Source organism: Marmota marmota, unplaced genomic scaffold (assembly GCF_001458135.2).
Source record: "Marmota marmota marmota unplaced genomic scaffold, marMar, whole genome shotgun sequence".
Taxonomy (NCBI): Eukaryota; Metazoa; Chordata; class Mammalia; order Rodentia; family Sciuridae; genus Marmota; species Marmota marmota.
In genome coordinates this window covers 19,959,843-19,979,561 of record NW_026000153.1, presented here as the reverse complement: position 1 = coordinate 19,979,561, position 19,719 = coordinate 19,959,843, and the positions used below count along the sequence as shown (strand labels likewise).

At 42.9% G+C, this 19,719-nt stretch overlaps 1 protein-coding gene across 6 annotated transcripts in view; it reads right to left on the bottom strand.

Annotated features, from left to right (window-relative positions):
- The window catches only part of Ogdh (oxoglutarate dehydrogenase), an 84,109-nt gene that overhangs the window by 45,477 nt on the left and 18,913 nt on the right, over positions 1-19,719 (bottom strand). For 4 of the 6 annotated variants that reach the window (XM_048786542.1, XM_015490277.2, XM_048786543.1 and 1 more), the window contains exons 3-4: positions 8,633-8,824; positions 6,418-6,520 (exon numbers count right to left, since the gene is read on the bottom strand). In XM_048786542.1, coding sequence (XP_048642499.1) covers positions 6,418-6,520; positions 8,633-8,824 — 295 coding nt within the window. Of the gene's footprint in view, positions 1-6,417; positions 6,521-6,641; positions 6,733-8,632; positions 8,825-19,719 lie in introns of all 6 variants that reach the window. The other 2 variants (XM_048786545.1, XM_015490276.2) reach the window with 1 other exon arrangement.

The window sequence follows — 19,719 nt, the reverse complement described above, 5'->3', positions numbered from 1 at the left end:
ACACCTGACCCACATCCTGAATCTGGTGGCTAAGGGTCAGGAAGGTAGGTGGTAATGGATGCATAGAAGGACTGATGGTTCAGCTCTGAGCCATGGTCACTGACACTGTGAATGCTCACGACCTTGGGCATGCAGAGAAACGTCAATTAAATGCTTCCTTTCATGCTAGTAGTGAACAATAGTTGAAGAGTACAGGTGTATCAGAGCTGGAGGAGATGGAGCTGCTGAGGATGTAGTTATGGCAGTTCCAAATGAAGCACAGGGAAGTGAAGTTGGAAGCTAGTGTGACAAGGTTAACTAGTTCCTGGTGTCTAAGTCAAAGATCTTCTTAAACATTAGGAGTTGCTGAGTCCTTTGTCACTGTAATCCCAGCAACTCAGGAAGCTGAATTAGGACGACTGTCAAGTTCTGAAACCAATGTAGGAAACTTAGAGATTGTCTCAAAAAAAAAAAAAAAAAAATAGGGGCTGGGGAAATAGCTCAGTTGGTAGAGTGCTTGCCTCGCATGCACAAGAGCCCTGGGTTCAATCCCTAGAAGGTGGGGAGGGGGATGTCTTCGTGGCCAGGACTCATTCACCCGAGGGGTACCACACCCATCATGCACTATGATTTCAACCCCCTTGGGTATGACCTTAGCTTGGCCTGTCTCCCAAGGCACTGAGGAAAGCTCCCCTGGTACGCCTCATTAGTTCTCTAAGGCTGCACAGAAGAAGCAATGTTTGCTATATGAACTGCTATCACTTGAAATTATAAGGAACAACTTTACTTTTAGCTAATATTTTTTATCATCAAAGAGTAAACAAGAGAGCCCTAGAAGGTCAAGAGGATATATGTAAATGTTGTCATTATTCAATAGACTGGTAATGACACAGGGGCAGAACTAATTCATCTTAAGTAGCTAAAATTCTGCTACATTTTTGAACTTTTAAGTTGACTTTTTAACTATTAATTCAAGTTCACTTTCTGAAACTGGGTGGGTATGGGATTACATAACTGTAATCCCAGCTATTCCAGAGGTTAAGGTAGGAGAATCAAGAGTTCAAGGCCAGCACCGGCAACACAGTAAGATTCCATCTCAAAAAGATTAAAAGAAAAAAAACATTTCCTAAAACTGTTTTAGGAATTTATACACACTAATGTATCCAAGGGAAAAAGAGTCATTTTCCTCAGAAATATTTATAAAATTTGTTATCTGGGATTCTTGTTTAATAATGTCTGAATCTCACAGTAAAAGAAAACCTCAATTTTTTGTCATTGTGAAAAATTACATAGAATTTGAATAGAAACCACAAATTATGGCATTTTTAAGTAGGAATTTAATTCAAATACTACACTTGACAAAGAAAACTCAAGGCAAGAGTTAATGGGAAGCCAGGCACGGTGGCACACGCCAGTAATCCCAGCAGCTCAGGAGGCTGAGGCAGGAGGATCATGAGTTCAAAGCCAGCCTCAGCAACAGGGAGGTGCTAAGCAACTCAGTGACACCCTATCTCTAAATAAAATACAAAATAGGGTTTGGGATGTGGTTCAGTAGTTGAGTGCCCCTGAGTTCAATCCTCAGTAGCAAAAAAACAAAAAAAGAGTTAATGGGAATAAGACACCACCTGTTCCCATCTTAATATGAGCAAGGAAGAGATGACTAGCATAGAATACAAACCCTAAGGCAACAGTGTGTAATCATGCCTACAAGTCAATCTGTTTCCAACAAGCAGTATCCTGCCAAAAATGGCAATGAACCCCTGGGACTCACGGTCTGGAAGTTTCCATTCCTAACACTCCAAGCTGGCATCTTGCAATATACTCTCATCTCTAACTTGGCATCCTGACCCATGATCCTTCATTAAGTCCAGCTGGCAAATTTCTCCCTATGAACCTTCCTACTAGACAACCTTGGGGTGCCCAATCCTTCTTTATCTCAACAGGGCCCACACAGGATACAGGAGAAAAATCTACAGAATCTCACCCTGATTCGTGGGTGATGGAAAATGTGTAGTCAAGGCATCTCATATCGGAATGCAACCCTCTTTTCCAAGGGAAATATGGTCCACAGTACAACCTGGCACAAATTAATAAGTTCTGTGTGCACACAATTATCTGGTGGTGAATCCCGCTATCCTGCCCTGAGTCTGCTGAGGTTCTTGGAACTGTAAGAGTGACTGTTAACTCTGTTACTTTGGAGACCTGGGGAATTTCTGAGAAGTGAGGCTAGGTGCTGTGCCCTAAATTAGCTTTCCCAGTTTTTTTCAAAATTGGTTTAAAAATGAAACTCAAAGAAATAAATTCCACCTAATTAAAAAAATTCAGGGTGGACACCGCCCTGTTTGCACCACCTTCCACTGGATGCTCAGCTAATCTAGGGGGCTTCTGAAGTGGCATCCTTCTCCTTTCTTCATCATGCATAACATGCTCCATGGGGGCATGAAGAACCACATTCAAAGGCAGTCTGTGATTGCTGTTCTGAGCCTCAGTCTCCCCTAAGAGAAGAAGAAACTGTCCAAAGGAAGCAGGGAAGGACAGCTAATAAGAGGAATGGGAGCAAATCCAGCTCTGGGAAAGCATGCATGCAACTCAGGACATGTTGCACTCAGTCTCTAATCTAGTTGGTCATACTCACCTCATGGCCCTGTGATATCTCCCACACAGATCATGACCCAGTCACATATGCTCATTGCATGGCCCCCTGACACAATATGCTATCAGCACGGTTCCTGACCAGTCACACACACTATACGGCCCATGACAACTTCATTACATGGTCCCTGACCCAGTCACACACACTCACTCTGTGGCTCCTTATCCCACCTCGTTCTTACTGAGCAGTGGGGGTGGAATTTGCTGTAGTTTTCCTGGGCCTCAAACCTCCGCCATGGTGCCTGAGTCCTCACTTCTTGGTTGTAAGTTTCTACATTCGATGCTCCATTGCTTCTTATAATTCAGGTGCAGTTCAGCTTCTCCACTACTAACTCCTGTGTGATCTGGGCTCCTTGCCTGACCTCTCAGTTTCTGAGTTCATCTCATTACCAGTGAGTCCAGCAGCTACTCATCTGGAGACTGTTCAGGGCATATACAGCTCACACACAGAGCATGGTAATAAAATCCAGGCATTACTCTAAGGTTTATTGTTTAAACAACCTTAGGAGGTGATTCCATCACTTCTGTCTTACAGAAGAGGAAACTGAGGCACAGAGCAGGACTCCAACCCAGGGACTGTGCCCTCAGAGCCAGGTTCACTGAGCTAAGAATTGATGCAGGATGTTCTGCAAACTTTCTAGTGGTCACACTGGACCTGTATAGAAGGTAAGCATTCAAGATCAATTTTCCTACAGACTCAAACATCTAACATGTTTATGCTATTCCTATCTTTTGTACTTAAAGAGTTTATTATTTTTAAATCATACTATTTCAAATTTACAAATAGGGACTACATTCTAACTCTTCCTTAGTAGTTCCATAGGATTCCTCAAAGGACTTCAGGGCCACCTTGTGCATTTTAGCTTCATAGTTTATAAAGTCCTCGGAAGCACTCACGCTCATTGTGTCTTTGCTGAATTGGGAATCACAAACCTCAAAGGAGTACAACTGCCTAGACCATTATCCCAGGTTAGACTACAAGCTGAAGCCTCAGGATGGCCTAGAAGAATGATGGAGAATGATACCCAGATTCTAGCCCCACCTCGGCCACTGATGGTATAAGAACTTAAGAGACTGGGTTTGACCAACGCCCTTGGGGTATCCCTTCCAACTTGCCTTGATCTAATTAGTCTGAACAAGACAGGGAATAGTTTTAGTGCTCCCTAGGTAACTCTAAATGTACAGAGTGAAAACCCTGAGAAAGGTCCATTTTAAAATACTGAACAACTGGCAACTTATGATGCCACTAGCTGAGACAATACAAATTTGGACAGGAGAGGGGATATGGTCCCCTCACCTGCTCCCTCTGGTTCAAAAGTTTTGCTGCTTATGAAAACTAGCATTTTTGGTCCCCACCCTGACTGATGCTATGGGAGGTGCTTCTCTCACAAGAAAGGGGTCCTGGAAGGTTCCCAACCTCTTCATGAGGGAACAGTGTGCCTGGCATCCAGGAGTTCATTCTGTTCTGAGCACCTGGAGGAGACTCAATAGTTCTGGAAGGTTCTGGAAGCAGCCACTGCACTGATGGAACAGCAAGAAGAGGAAGTTGGAGGGGCTTGATGCCATCAGGCTATAATGAAACTGATAAATGGGAAGGGAGGGTTTCTATACTAAGGATGAGGCAGAGGAAAAAGGCTCCAAGATCTCCTGGGAACACCATAAGGAGAGGTCCACTTCTTGGAAGCACACACTTTTCACCATTGAATGATGGAACAGAATTCAACTCATGCCAACTAGCCTTTAAGATTCAAAGGTTTCTCTAAACTTCCTCTGATATTATGATTGAGATATATATATATGTGTGTGTGTGTATATATATATATATATATATTTTTTTTTTCATCAGGGTTTCTGGTTCATGATTTCCTCCATAAGGCAAGCCATAGAAACTGCATTTCTTCCTCAAAGAAGAATTTTCTGTTTTGGAGTTGTCCATAAAAGAATTCTCTAACCTACTTTGTCTGATAACAGATATAACTCTCATTTTAGATGGGGTCATGCCCCATACTCAAGAGGAAAGAATGCTGAAGAATCTGGACAGACAGACCTTGCTGGGTTTCTCCACTCAGTCTATTATCACTAGATTATACCCTTTTAGTCCATCACATTTCTACATGACTGTCCATGCTTTGATCATGTCTCTGAATGAAGTCTCTATAAAAACTCACAAGGATGTGGTGCTAAGAGCTTCTGGACAGCTGAACACATGTAAGCTCACAGGAAGGTGAATAAGACTCATCCACATCAAAGAGGGTGGTACACTCTAACTCCATAGGGACAAAAGCTCCTGCACAGGACTCTTACAGAACCTGGCCTATATCTCTCTTCAGGCTACTTACTTGTATACTTGAAAATATACTTTATAATAAACTGGTAAACTTCTCTGAGTTCTTTTGAGTTACTTAATTTGAGTTCTGTGAGCAAATTAATCAAAACTAACGAGAAGGCTGAAGGAACTTCAATTTGGAGCCAATTGGACAGTAGTTCTAATGGTCCAGATTTGCAACTGGGTTTGAAATGGGGAAAGTCTTGGGGACTGAGTCCTCAACCTGAGGGATCTGATGCTATGTCCTTGTTGATGGTGTCAGAACTGAATTAAATGAGAGGACACCCACCTGGTAACCAGCACTAAAGAAGCAACTGCTTGCTTGTGGATGGGAGAAATGCCCACACCACTTGGAATCACAGAAGTCTCCTGTGTTTTTGTTTTGGTGTCAGAGCAGGGGGAAGATGGCTTGTTTTTCTTACATACTTCCTAAATTTGCCAAAGGGCTGGTACAATGTAGAGGATACCCTACATTATCTAGGAAGGTTTTTTTAAGAGCAATTACAAACTGCTAACATCAATTCCAGAATCAACAATATTTGGCATATAACTTTACCTGATTAATGCCAGGCACAACTTGATAATGCCTGTAGGGGAACTGGGCAATTGGCCTTAGGGACCATTTCTCTGCAACCCTTCTACAAATGTCTGCAAGAAGGCTAATTCCATTCCCTCCCCAAAAGCAGTATTAGCAATAGGTGATCATCAATTTCATTAGCATGCACAGTGCCTGTTGTGAACACCCTGGCCATTTCACAATTAGTCATATCATCATTTCTTTAGTACAGGTTAGCAGCACAATGATGTAAAGCAGATTAACTCTGGAAGCAACTGCAGGTGAGTGCCCAGCCACAACACCCATTCACCTCTCAAGGAGGACAGAGTGCAGGAGGGTACACCTGGTACTGTGACAAAAACCCATCTGTGCTCCACACATGCACCTCCCAAAGGCCCTGGCCTCCGGACGCTGTGGGAATGCCTTCCAAAGTTTCCTCGGTGTGATCACCAGCATTTAAGAATTGGGAGACCCCAACTACACACCTTGCTCTAAAATTCACTCTATGGGACGCAAGTGGCCTCTGGCCACAGGTGGGCCCCACCATGCATCAGAACAGGACAGTTGTGATAGTCGCTCCCTTGCAAGGCTCACCAGTGGCCTTGTGGAAGACAGCACTGCACAGGGATATGGAAAGGTGGAGCCAAAAGAGCTGTTCTCTAAGCAGCTTCCAATTCACCTGCCCAGGTGGGCCAAGATTGAGACTTGGACAATCTGGCTGAAAAAATGGGATAAAAATAACATGCCCAAAATACACTAAGGCTGTATTACCAATAAATTTCAAGTGATCAGAACGAAGGAAACTTAAGAGCCTTTCCCTCCTGCCTGGACATCCTGGCTGCCACAGGCTGTGGCACAGCGAGAGGAGCTCAAGCAACGCAGCTGACTGCTCTCAGACCCTCACCAAGTTTGTCTGTGGATGAGATAATGTCAGCGGGCACGGAGGAGTCCAGATCAGCATCCAAAATCCCCAGGGGGTCCAGCTGTGCTACATGGTGCCCTCGTATCTATGAGTGGGCCAACGATGAGAGGGAAGGACACACACAAAAGGACAGGAGAAAAAAAAGAGGGAAGGGGTAAAAAAAAGTAAAATTACATTAAAATTAGCATTTACATATTAATTCTCACCCACGTTTGAAGAAACAGTTACTGGAGCATCATCAAAATTTACACAACTAATTCCGAGAGGATCAAGTTTTGCAATGTGGTGACCCCTGACCTGGAATAATAACACAAGCAAGTCATTAAGCAGATCCAGTGAGCTGTGAGGAGGGGTAAAAGAGTTATACTTCATGCAAATCTTTCCCAGAGGGGAACACAGCACTAATAAACCCATACAACAAAATTAATTTTAAGAAGTCAATCTTGGAACAGCTTATTTTAAAAGCACTCTTGTGCATAAAATTACTTTTATTAAAAAAAAAGGTGGGAAATATAAGATTCTCAGGTTATGATAAATTTGAACAGTCTGAAAAGATCTATTTTGTGGGAGCTTATGGTTTCAATAAAAATTATATATGCTGGGAAACTGTTAGCCCAGTGTGAAAGCTTCCTTTTGGTAGAATATAAAGATTTCCCTAAGGAGGAAATGAAGGCTTGGGTGTTGGATAAAGCTGAGGAAGGGTACAGATGAGGCATCTTACTAAGAGATTTGCCTTTATTATATCTACATAGGGAGTGAGGATGCTGGCCCTGATGCTGCATACAGGTCAGCACACACATGGTAGTCAGAACAAAAAAGCCCACAACAACATGGACTTAAAGCATTTGGTCTGAACTGTTCAAAAAAACAAAGGAGGGGCTCAGGATGTAGCAAGTAGAGCATTTGCTTAGTGTGTGAGCCTCTGGGTTCAAACCCCAATACTACAGAAAAAGGGAGAAAAAATAGAGAATTCCAATTTTAAATTTCTTTCAATTTTGGATATTTTACTCATAAATTTCTTGCTAGCAATTTGAGAGGGAAGCAGATTCTGAGAAGTCACTACAAGATCATAGTAAAGATGTTACTGAGGCCAACTACATGAAGACAATAGTCAAGAAGGACTAGCTGTGCCTCCTCTTACCTCTGGACAGGTGTGCTGTGAACAGTGCCTTAGAGGTTGAGGCTATGTCATTTACAGCATCCTGCCCATCTCCTTACAGGCAGCACATGTAATACTCCAGGCAGAGAACTCTTCTATAAGATCATGGCCTGAAGGACCCAAGGACCTAGGGTCCTCCCAATTCTGCCTTATTACATATATACACCTTAGACTGTCTGCAGGATATATCTGAATCATCATCTCCAGGAAAGAGAGACATGGGCAGAAAGGAGAGTTCAGGGCATAATTTCTCTGGTTGTTAATGCTGCAGCCACATAAGAGACAGTGAAGCCTGGGATCCGATGGAAGCTCTCAAGAGGTACTTTTCTCTTCTTAAAACTATTCATAGATCAAATTTTAAGGGCTTTCGCTGACATGAGGTGGATGCTGCAAGATTCTTTTCAGAGAAAAAATGAAAGGAAAAGCTTAGTTCTGCTCAACAAGCCTGTTAAGGGCTCAGCTGCCCTTACCCCTTCTCCTCCCTGCTTCTGTGTCTCCAAGCACTATAGATTTCTTATAGTATTCAGTTGTTAACAACTGAGAGCGGGCATCAACCCACTCAACAGCATCACCCTTCCCAGCCAATGCCTCCTGCCGGGTGAGTAGCACTTCTTCTCAATGGCCAGGCTTGGGGTTAGGGCTGTGGCTCAGTGGTAGAGCACTTGCCTGGCATACTTGAGGCAATGGAGTCCATCCTCAGCACCACATAAAAATAAAATAAAGGTATTGTGTCCACCTACAACACTGGGGGGATGGGGGGAGATCCCAGTTTCTCTGCCCAAAAATCTGTCATGCCAATTTATGAAAAGAAATAAAGAGCTATTATGAGGCAGTTATTAAAGACAGCAGAGGATCTGCTTAACTTTGGTTAGCCTGGTTCCCATTCTTTCGTATACTTGACTTTTGCCTCCCTAAGACCCAAAGGCAGGAAGCAAGCACCTAGAACCTGGAGGAGGTAAAAGAAAATTACTATAAACACTCAGAAAGGCCCAAGAAACACTGCATCCTTTTCCACATGGATGGTCAGCTCCTGCTCACCTGATATGCCCTGATGAGAGATTGTACCGCCAGGTGGTCCTCTACAAGCTTGTCGACGTTGGGTTGTGCATCCACCAGGGATTGTGCGTGGGCCACGGTAGCCAGGGAGCCTCGGCTCAGGGAAAGGGGGCTTTGGTAGGCAGTGCCCGGGGGAGCTCCAGCATTGGTGTTGCGGAAAAAAATATCCCATGACTAAAGACAAAAAAGGTACAGGGTTATCTTGCTGCTCCCCTAAGTGGCCAGAGAGCTGCTCTCCAAAATTAGTTACATATACTACAAGCTGGCCAGACCCATCTCCTCCTACTCTGGACAGCTTAGGTCCCTGTCTGCCACCAAATGGTGGGTTCTGAGTTTGGATCCCAACTTTCAATCCTTCACTTTGCCCTCAGAGTGCTCCTTCTATCAACACAAAGGCTCCAAACCATATGGGTCTCCTTCATGGTACATGCAGGCCTTGTGGCCAGGTACTGAGACCTGGAGACAGAAGTGCTCAGGAAGAAGGTACATGCTTCCTGCCCCTGCCCCATTTGTCTGTAGCTCTGCAAACCCTGCCAGTTCTTCTTTAGGTATGCCAGATGTGCACAAACTGCCAGAAGCACTTGGGTAGCACCAATGGTATTGAGCACCTCCTTGAAGATCCTAGAGGCTTGGGGTTAGGGCTGTGGCTCAGTGGTAGAGCACTTGCCTGGCACACTTAAGGCAATGGGGTCCATCCTCAGCACCACATAAAAATAAAATAAAGATATTGTGTCCACCTACAACTCTGGGGGCTGGGGGGAAGATCCCAGAGGCTCAGCATAGCCTTTGGGGTCCAGGGCCCCCTGATCACACCCTCTCACTGTCTAAATACAAACCAGAATCTGATCCTTTACAAAAGGCAGTTCCTCAGAGAAATAATCTCATTCCTATGTGGGGGTCAGAGATTAAAATTAAAATTGAGAGCTCTGTGACCTTGACAAGTTACTTAACATGCTGTGCTTAGTTCTCTCATCCATGAGGACAGAAATATATATTCTCCACAGGTGTGCTTGTATAGACTAAACAGAATAGTTAAAATAATTAGCAAAGTCTAGTAGGTAGCAAGTACTTTAGGAAAGCCAGGTGTTACTACCAGCACTTCAGTTTCCTCTGTTCTACTAAAAACTGACTACTTTCCTTGAATTCCAATTATGTTTGGTTATTTCATGTTTAAATTATTTGATCTATAAGTTGCATAGATACTATGAATTATAATAGTTTATTCAAAGATGAATTTTAATATTTTACAGATCAGAGATACTGATAAAATTCCATTACATTGCAAAAAAACAAAACAACAACAAAAACAAAAAAACCCCAAAACTGAAAAATTTGAAAGATGAAAAAATTTTCAGTTTCTAAGATTCTTTCATCAAAAAACTCTGATTGGACTGAATTGAAAAATTCAGGAGAAATTTCATTAGACTTTTGTGTTCGCCTTCTAGGAAGCCCTGCCAAGATACCCACATATGTTCCTGTCTGGGGCTTTGGTAGATATCAAATAGGTCTGTTTGTGTCTGGAGACAGAATGGGTAGAGATAGCTAAAAAAAATACAGTGACACTGGTCCCTAAGTTCTTCTGGCTTTTTTCAGACATGGAATTTCTATAACACCAAGACACAGACATACCTGACTCAGAAGGACCCCACTATAGAGAGCACACTATATGCTGCAGCCAGCCACAAACTAGAAAGCTCCCTAACACCATGTGCAGCTCCATCTTCAGCCTTAGACAGGGCATTCTGGCCTCTCACTAAAAACTCTGTGAAGGAGTTTTGTGTTTCAATTTTAAAATGTTCTACAATAAGAATATATTCCTCAATGGATGTGTAACTGATGTGATTCTGCAATCTGTATATGGGGTAAAAATGGGAGTTCATAACCCACTTGAATCAAAGTGTGAAATATGATATATCAAGAACTATGTAATGTTTTGAACAACCAACAATAAAAATTAAAAAAAAAAGAATATATTCCTTTTGAATTAAGATGAAATACTTTTTTTAAAAAAAGTTAAACTACTGGGGGGATATGATTGCACAACCACTGAACTGTATACTTTTAAATAGTGACATTTATGCTATGTGAATTATATCTCAGTGACAATTTTTAGATGTTTTAACAATCATTAATCTTTCTGGTTAAATTTCAGTGTGCCAGTTCACAGAAGAAGAACAATCTGAGGTTGTCTTCTGGTACCTTCCATGGCAGTATTTTTACCAGGGAAAAAAACTATTTTGTGAGAGGAAACAGAGGACCCCTCAAGCATTGACATGCTAGGAAAGGTCTGCATGCCTCCCACTTATCCCCTAACAGATTCTGTGCAAGGACAAGGGATCTAGAAGGTGGCTATGTATATACTTGATGTCTCCAGATACTTTAAATTTCATTGAGGTTTTCCATCAGACTCAAGGGAGTTCCCTACATTCTGGAAGCTGTAGTGATTAAGGATAGCACACCTTGGCTGTCCATCCTCCTGAAGATAGAGATAACTAGAGACCACACACCTTGGTGTCCATCTTTGTTCTGAAAACGACATGATTAGGGACAGCACACCTTGGCTGTCAATTCTTATTTTAGAAGCAGAGGTAACCAGGGACCACATACCTTAGTCATCCATTCTCAAACACATGGCTTTCCCCTGAAATTCTCCCTGGTCTCCAGGACTTGGAGGCCTGGCCTGAAGGGAAAAACTCCTCTAATACAGCATCAAACTAGACAAGAGTCAACCCAACCATATCTCATCCTTACCCAGCAGAACTAAGAGAAAACTGCTCCTGCTACACAAAACCCAAATCAAAATTCTTTACCCCAAACTTGTTCTAGCACTAGCACCCCTATTCAGTCTAATCCTGACACTCATGGCCCCTGGAGAGTGAAGGGAGAGAGGCTGGGGTTGTGGTGCAGTGGCAGAGCACTTTCCTCACACATGTGGGGCACTGGGTTCAATCCTCAGCACCACATAAAAATAAATAAACAAAATAAAGATAGTGTGTCTATGTATAATTCAAAAAAATAAAAAAGTGAAGGGAGGGGCTGGGATTGCAGCTCAGTGATAGAACGCTTGCCTAGCATGTGTGAGGCACTCGGTTGGATCCTTGGCACCACATAAAAAGAAATAAACAAACAAAATAAAGGTATTGTGTCCATCTACAATTAAAAAATATTTTTTTAAAAAATAGAGAGTGGAGGGAGGAAGCTGGGAATGGTGGCATACACCTATAATCCCAGCTACCCACGAGGCCAAGGCAGAAGGATCCCAAGTTTGAGGCCTGCCTGGGAAACTAAGCAAGACACTGTTTCAGAATAAAATAAAAAGGTCTATGCAAGGCGCAGTGGTACACGCCTGTAATTACAGCTACTCAGAAGGTTAGGACAGGTGGATTGCAAGTTCAAGGTGAGCCTGGAAAACTTAGTGAGATTCTGTCTCTAAATAAAAAATAAAAAGGTCTGGGGATGTAGCTCAATGATAAAGCACCCTTTGGTTCAATCTCCTGTACTGCAAAAACCAAAAATCAAACAAAAAAAGAGTACAGGCAAAGCGTGATCCTTAAACCAAGCAGCTTCTGGAGAGGAACACAATCCAGACTTCCCTTAACTCTTAAAATGTATCTTTCTTGGGTTGGGTTTGTAGCTCAGTGGTACAGCATTTGCCTAGCATATGTGAGGCAGTAGGTTTGGTCGTTGGCACTACATAAAAATATATAAATAAAATTAAGTATTAAGTATTTTGTCCATCTATAACTAAAAAACAAAAAAATTTTAAAATATATCTTTCTTCTTCTGCTGTGGCTCCCATTTTTTGGGGGTAGTGGGTGGAGATTGAACCCAAGGGCACTTAATCACTGAATCACATCCTCAGCCCTTTATATTTTGAGACAGGTCTAAGTTGCTTAGGGCCTCACTAAATTACTGAAGTAGGCCTTGAACTTGCAATCCTCTTGTCTCCAGAATTGCTGGGATTACAGGTATGAGCCACTATACCCAGCTTCATCTTTCTTTTAACATTCAGAACACACTAAAAAGTGTCCAGAAACACAGGACAAAGTCATCCAAGAATAAAAACCTTGGATTGAGGGGGTTCCTCCAGGCTATACTGATTCGATTTTCTTGCCCTGGGGAACAACAGCACTTTCAAATCCAAAAAAAAAAAATCATAGATGGGAAAAATCATAACTTTCACTCTGTGATAAAATTCGCTTTGAATAACAATAAAAATGGTAAAATAATCAGCATCAGCGGGTTGTACTGATGGTCTCTGTGGGCAGGTGTTTCTAACTGATTTCCAATTTCTCCCCTGGTAGAAGGTTCAGCTCAGGCAGCAACTGCCAGACAGTGTTAATGTGACTGAGTTGTAATAACAGAACAATTCTTAGAGAAAGAACTCTGGCCTCTCTAGTAAAAGTGCCACAGACCTCTTACCCTCCTCCAAAACAAGCTGGGAAAACAACACTGTTAAACTTCAAGGGTTGACAATGAAAGGAATTTGCACCCACTGAAGCCCAGGCCTGAGGTCAGGGAGGTTAGGGCCAAGGCCCAGAGAATATAAAAGCTACAGGACTCTCAGTCCAGGTCCTGCAGAGAAGGCGGGAATGGCCATGATCATGATCATTGGGCAGGTCTCCTCTCTCTAACATTCTTTTGTGCTTGGAATAAAACTCCAAGTGATTTTCAAATGGCTGCGGACAACAGCACAGACGAAATTCTCCTCTTCTCCACCCTAGCCCACATGCCCCAATTCAACCCTCCAGAGTCAGCCTAGTACACAGACAAGGGCCCACGCTGACAGGGTGGCTCCTGCACTGGATGGAACTGCACACCCAACAGTGTGCATCATGATCATTTGCATCATGATCTGGTGAAACACTAAAAGGTTTTCTGATGGTACAGAGGTTCTGTATCCAGCAAACAAGTGCTCACATTTGGCATCATACTGCACAGTTGAAGTGGATTAAATTTAAATACAAAAATACCTCAAAAATGTTGATTTTTTTAAAAAGGACTATAAATGTGAAGGTCATCTTTTGGCCTGCGGACTTCTCCCTTTAGCATGCACAGCAGGAAGCCAAAAACAGTTGCCCCACCCCACTTGTGCCTGAGTCTTCCCCACCAGAACTGAGCTCACTTAATTCTGGGCAGGGGCAATGGACCATAGCCCATCCCAATTTCTCCTTCCACCTGTTTCACTGCAATCCTGCATCTCTCCCAGGGATCCCATTCCTCAGGAAACAACTCTTTTCCCAGTTTCTCAGCTTGCAGCTCTGTCTACATCATCCTGCCGAGGACATGAGAGCTGTTTGCCTTCCACAACCCTCTGGTTTTAAGTTCTTTGGAGCCCCCTGACCACCTGCCTTGGTGCTTCCCTTCTGCCCGTCCCTCCCTCAAGGCCAGACAGCTGCCTTTCTTCCTCTTCTCATCCCTTGGCCTTTCTGCCTCACTCCAAAATGGCTGATCCCTGTCAGTGTTAACACTTGGCTTTGTCACTAGAGTTTCCCCTATTCCTAATCCCAGGGCTTATTTGTCTCTTCCTATACTTATCTCAACCTGATATTTGTGTATTCACTACTGGTCTTCCCCTACTACCAGAACTAAGCCATCCATTTCCATTCTGGAGGATAAATTGTGTCTAGACTAAGACAAGTCAGTGATCAGCTAGCACAAGGGAAAAGCTTCAAAAAAAAAAAAAAAAAAAGAATGCCAGCGCCTGAACTCCCTTGCTCCTGCTGAGTGTGAGATAACACCTGGGAGATAACAGCCCACCCATTAAGGAAGGTGGCACCTGGCACTGGCATCATGACTGAGAATCTATCTGTGCAACCCCAATCTCTTGGTGGGTGAGGAAATAAGCTTATCTAAGCTGCAAAGCTGAGTTTTCTGTTTCTCCAAGTCAAATTTACTCCTAACTATTCCGTTACTGTCTGAGTATCCCAGAACCCATGCTCAGTGTGGGCAGGGACAGCAACTTCTACTTCCAAAGTTTCCAGTGCTGGGAATGTTGCTTCCCTATCATGTGCAAGGCCCTGGGTTTGATTCCCAGCACCACAAAAAAAAAAAAAAAAATCCAGAGACAAGGCAGAAGCAGAAAAAGAGGGCAGGAACTGGCTCACGGGTGAAAGAGATGATTTAACCACATAGAAAGGGCAAGGTGTGGTGACACACACCTGTAATTCCAACTACTCTGGAGGTTAAGGCACGAGAAATTCCAAATTCAAAGCCATCGGGTAACCTAGTCAAATCCTGTCTCAAGATAAAATTTAAAAGGGTTGTGATTAAGGGGCTGGGGTTGTGGCTCAGCAGTAGAGCGCTCTTCTAGCACGTTCAAAATGCTGGGTTCAATTCTCAGCACCACATCAAAATAAATAAAATAAAGGCATTGTGTCCAACTACAACTAAAAAATAAATATTAAAAAAAAAAAAAGGATTGTGATGCAACTCAGTTAATAAAGCGCTTGGCTAGAAAGGACCTAGATTCCATCGCTAGTACCACCAAAAACAAACAAACCAAACAGTACAAAAGATAAAAATTTCCTTAGGAAATCCTAAGGAATAGGAATAGTTTTTCACCCTGGAGCACAGAGATGAAGTTGGACTCTGGCTTCTGGGGGAGATTGTTGGTGGCAAAGATTTCTGAGTCACAGTGACATAAACTATGTTCCCAGCTCCACCACACCCAGCACTAAAGTCATTAGCCTCTTCAACCTCTTAATTGGCTTGTTACATAAGTAATAAGGAAAACCTGTCTCCTTACCTAGTCTTGAATGCAAAAAGGTTACATATACACACTCAACTCTCTGACCACCAGAGGATGAAATCATTGATAAGAGGAAAAAGGTTAAAATGTTACAGCATTTTAATAAGGTGAATAAGGATGCAAGTGACCCTGAAGGGACAGTTGCCAGGAAAGGTGAGTCTGGAAGACAGAGGAGTTCTGGGCAACAAACTCTGCACCTGCTAAGGGGTTGTGGGAATCCTGTTAAGTTTTTCCTAAAAGAGTATCAGGAATGCAGAATATACCATGTGAAAAAAATAGAGGACATTATTTCTCAAAAGCTCAAAAGCCAGTTCTGTCTAAATTAACAAGTATAAAGGCTAAATATACACAGCATTCCATAAGGTGTGGGACAAGGAAGGCAACTAAAATAAGCTTCTTACTCTCAAAAAGAGTAAGACAAGCAAACATAAATTCACAGAATGGACATGTGTTGAGGAAGCAAGGGCACTTACAACAGGTGGCCTATTGCTTGAGCTCTCAAGAACAGGTAGGTCACAAGAAGTGAGGGGGGGAAAGGACAGAAAAGTCCCCAGCCCCATCCTGTTATCAGGTACTGAGACCATGGTGTGGCTATATAGTAGGATGTGTAAGAAAAAGACTGGGAAGGTGGCCTGGGACATGGGAGAAACCTGGTTATCCACGCTCTGGGAACAAGGACCAGGACAGTGGCTAACTATTACTACCAAGAGAAGGGAGGCTCACCGACAGAGAGTTCAAGTCCCCTGCAAACTTCTCACAGTGGACTTAAGGTCATCACCTTACTTCCAGATGACTTCAATCAAAACACAACAGATTTCAAAACATAAATAATTTTAACACTCTGAAATGAAACCAGAGTTCCTATTTAATTGAAACTAAAAGCACTGAACTGTAATACATGAAGCTTTTTAACCATTTCCTGCCTAAAGTTGTTGCTGCCCATGCTTCCCACTAACCTGACCTTGACTTTCTTTGCAGTGGTAGGGCTCTTTCTCCCAAAGAGAGAATGCTCTTCAAAGGCTAAAGGCATGTTAGTGCTTTGCATGAGCAGGTGATCAACTTTGACCTTTGCCAAATTAAATTAGAAGAGACTCAACCTCCTTTCTGTAGGAAAGCCTGGCAAGGGTGGTATATTCTATCAGGGGAGTCCTAAGGATGGGGCAGTTGACATATAATTCCAGGGGGTTCCCCCTTGCCTCAGCACTGACCTCAACAGGTTCAAGCTTCTGAACAAGGGGCACTTGTGTGTTGCTACACATCCACAGCTCAAGAGAGGCATATCTAAGTCTGAAGATTTAGGAGTCTCAGGGCCAAGCTCCCCTTAAGTTCTCAGTTGTTAAGTCCAAAAAGACAACACTCATGGAGGACTTTCTACTTCTGAGGGGCAGCCAACAGACCATCTGACAACTCTTCCCACAAATGTCTCTGACACAGACCTTCTTGTGGGATGATCCTCTCCAGTTCCTGATGATTGTTCTACTACGAGCTACAGGCAGGTCCCAGGTATGCTTCCCTCAGGCTTATGAGATCAGGGATGTCACTTCAGTTTTCTGGCCTTTTTCCTAATCTATAAAAGCAAGGAGCACAGCTATTTAATATGACAGCTCTGTATCTATCTTTTCAACTTCTTAAATTTTAAAAAGCACTGGTACCAGGCTGGGATTGTGGCTCATCGGTAGAATGCTCGCCTAGCATGTGTGAGGCCCTGGGTTCGATCCTCGGCACCACATAAAAATAAATAAAGATACTGTGTTCAACTATAATTTTTTTAAAAAAATGTATACACACACACACACACACACATAAAAGCACCTGTATCAGATGCAGTGTTGCGCACCTGGAATCCCAGTGACTCATGAGGCTAAGGCAGAAGGATCATAAGTTCAAAGCCAGCTTCATCAACTTAGCAAGGCCTTAAACAACTTAGTGAGATTTGTCTCAAAATAAAAGACAAAAAGGATTGGGAGTTTGACTCAGTGGTTAAGCACCCCTGGGTTCAATCCCCAGTGAGTGGATAAAAATAAATAAATATTTTTTAATATATTTAAAAAATATACTAAAAAATATTTTTATTAAAAATATAAATTTTTTTTAAAAAAAAATAAAAAGCAGAGGCTGGGTTGTGGCTCAGTGGTAGACCGCTCGCCTAGCATGTGTGAGGCCCTGGGTTTGATCTTCAGTACCACATAAAAATAAATAAATAAAATAAAAATATTGTGCCCAACTATAACTAAAAAATAAATATATATTTTAAAAATAAATAAATAGAATAGAATAAAAAACACCTGCATCTACACTTGTATCTGTTCAAGAAATGGATGGTGAACATGAGGAGGTGCCAGAATTTAGTCATGTGTCACTAAAGTTTATTTGAGGGCCCAGACTCTATGACTGTGATGGGCCTCATCAACTGGCCACCTTTTCTTGTTCAGAGACAAAAGACCCAATCCTGCAGCTGTCCTTTCCCATGTGACCAATCTTGGTCACTATGCTAGTGCCATCTTGTCTCCAGCTGGAACTAGTCAAGGACTCACCAAGGACATGTGACAATCGCCCAGGGGAATGGGGTAGGGCAGGTTCTGGTCTCCTCAGTTCAAGGAGCCACAGCCCGGGCTCCAAAGGCCATGACAAGCCACAGCCCAGGCTCCAAAGGCCATGACAAGGCTATCATATATAGCCTCACCTATTAAATTTTGATACTAACAATGCTTTATGATTGCTATAAATGTGAACTACAGGACAATGAATGACCAATAACAACTAATAATAGCACAGCCCTCCTTTAAGCTTTCTTATTCAGCAAAACCAATAAAAAGGCAGTTCCTGAGCATCCTGGTACTCTATGACTACCCTGTCTGGAGGGAGGCTACTCTGAAGGGCAGAGAGTCAGCCAGCATTCGGCTTTCCAATTCCTTTCCTGCTCACACACAGTGCCAGCAGCATGATAGCATGATCACTCTCTATGTCCTCCTTCCAATGTTACCCATAAATCTATTCTGACTTGTGGGCCCCAAGCCCTTCCTGAAAATGTCCTAGAAATAAATTTCAAATGTGACTCTGTTTGCCCTGGCTTTCTGAATCATCTCCCTAATGGGAGGCCTGTGGGTGGATTGCCTACCTCCAGAGCCTGCAGTGACTAACTCCTGCTAGAGAGCTAAACACAATTCTCCAAAGACAGAGCTTAGGATGGGAGAGCTAGACTTTGGACACAATCCACACAAGCCTCATCCAGACTGTTACCAGGTAGGACAGCTTTTTCATGGCCTGGGTCAGACTACTGCCCACCACCATTCCACCAATGAAGCAAAACCTCAGGTGCACCAAGATCCAGGTCTGCTATTATGCCACCGTGAACCCATTTATACTAAGCCAGTTAAAACTGGGGGTTCTTTTTTCCTTTTTGTCAATTTTAACTTGTTATGTATTACAGCAGAATGCATTACAATTCATATTACACATACAGAACACAATCTTTCATATCTCTGGTTGTACACAAAACTGGGGATTCTATTTAGGTATTTTGGGGGGATAACAGGGATTAAACTCAGGGGCACCCAACCACTGAGCCACAACCGCAGCCTTATTTTGTATTTTATTTAGAGACAGAGTCTGAGTTGATAAGAGCCTTGCCATTGCTGAGGCTGGCTTTGAATTTGCAGTCCTCCTGACTCAGCCTCCCGACGTGCTGGGATTATAGGTGCCTGGCTCTATTTAGGTATTTCTAAGTTAAAGAAACTGATGCATGCATGCTCCCTTATCACTAATGCTGTCATTTAGTATAGATGAGAGGATATTTTAAAACAATTTGTATTATCTTCTCTCTGAATGAGTATATAAATTACACCCATACATACCCAAGATTATCATAGAAAAACTGCCTTAGCTCTGCTGTATGGAATTCACTAGTATCAGGACTGCTACAGTAGACTAAAGGCAACCATACTATCAGATCCCTATGAAGAGGCTGGGGGTGCCATCCAGTCCTATACAGTCTCCCACTCCATATAGATGTCCTGCCTCTCTATCAGGGGTGGAGTCTGGAGAAAGCTTTCAAGCTGTTCTAACCAATGTAACAGGCAGCAATGTGCAATCTGGGCCTAGGCTTCAGAAGGCTTGCAATAATCACTTCTCCCTAGAGCTAACCTGAGACTAGGCACAAGGGTAGTTCTGATCTCCCAGAGGATGGCAGGGCCCATTAAGCAGCCAGCACCACCTGCCAGACACAACAAAGACCTTCATAGCCCCTGCCCAGCTAAGTCTCAGATGTACAGAGGTGCCCTGGGAGTCAATAGGGGGATGCCAGACAACCCACAGAATC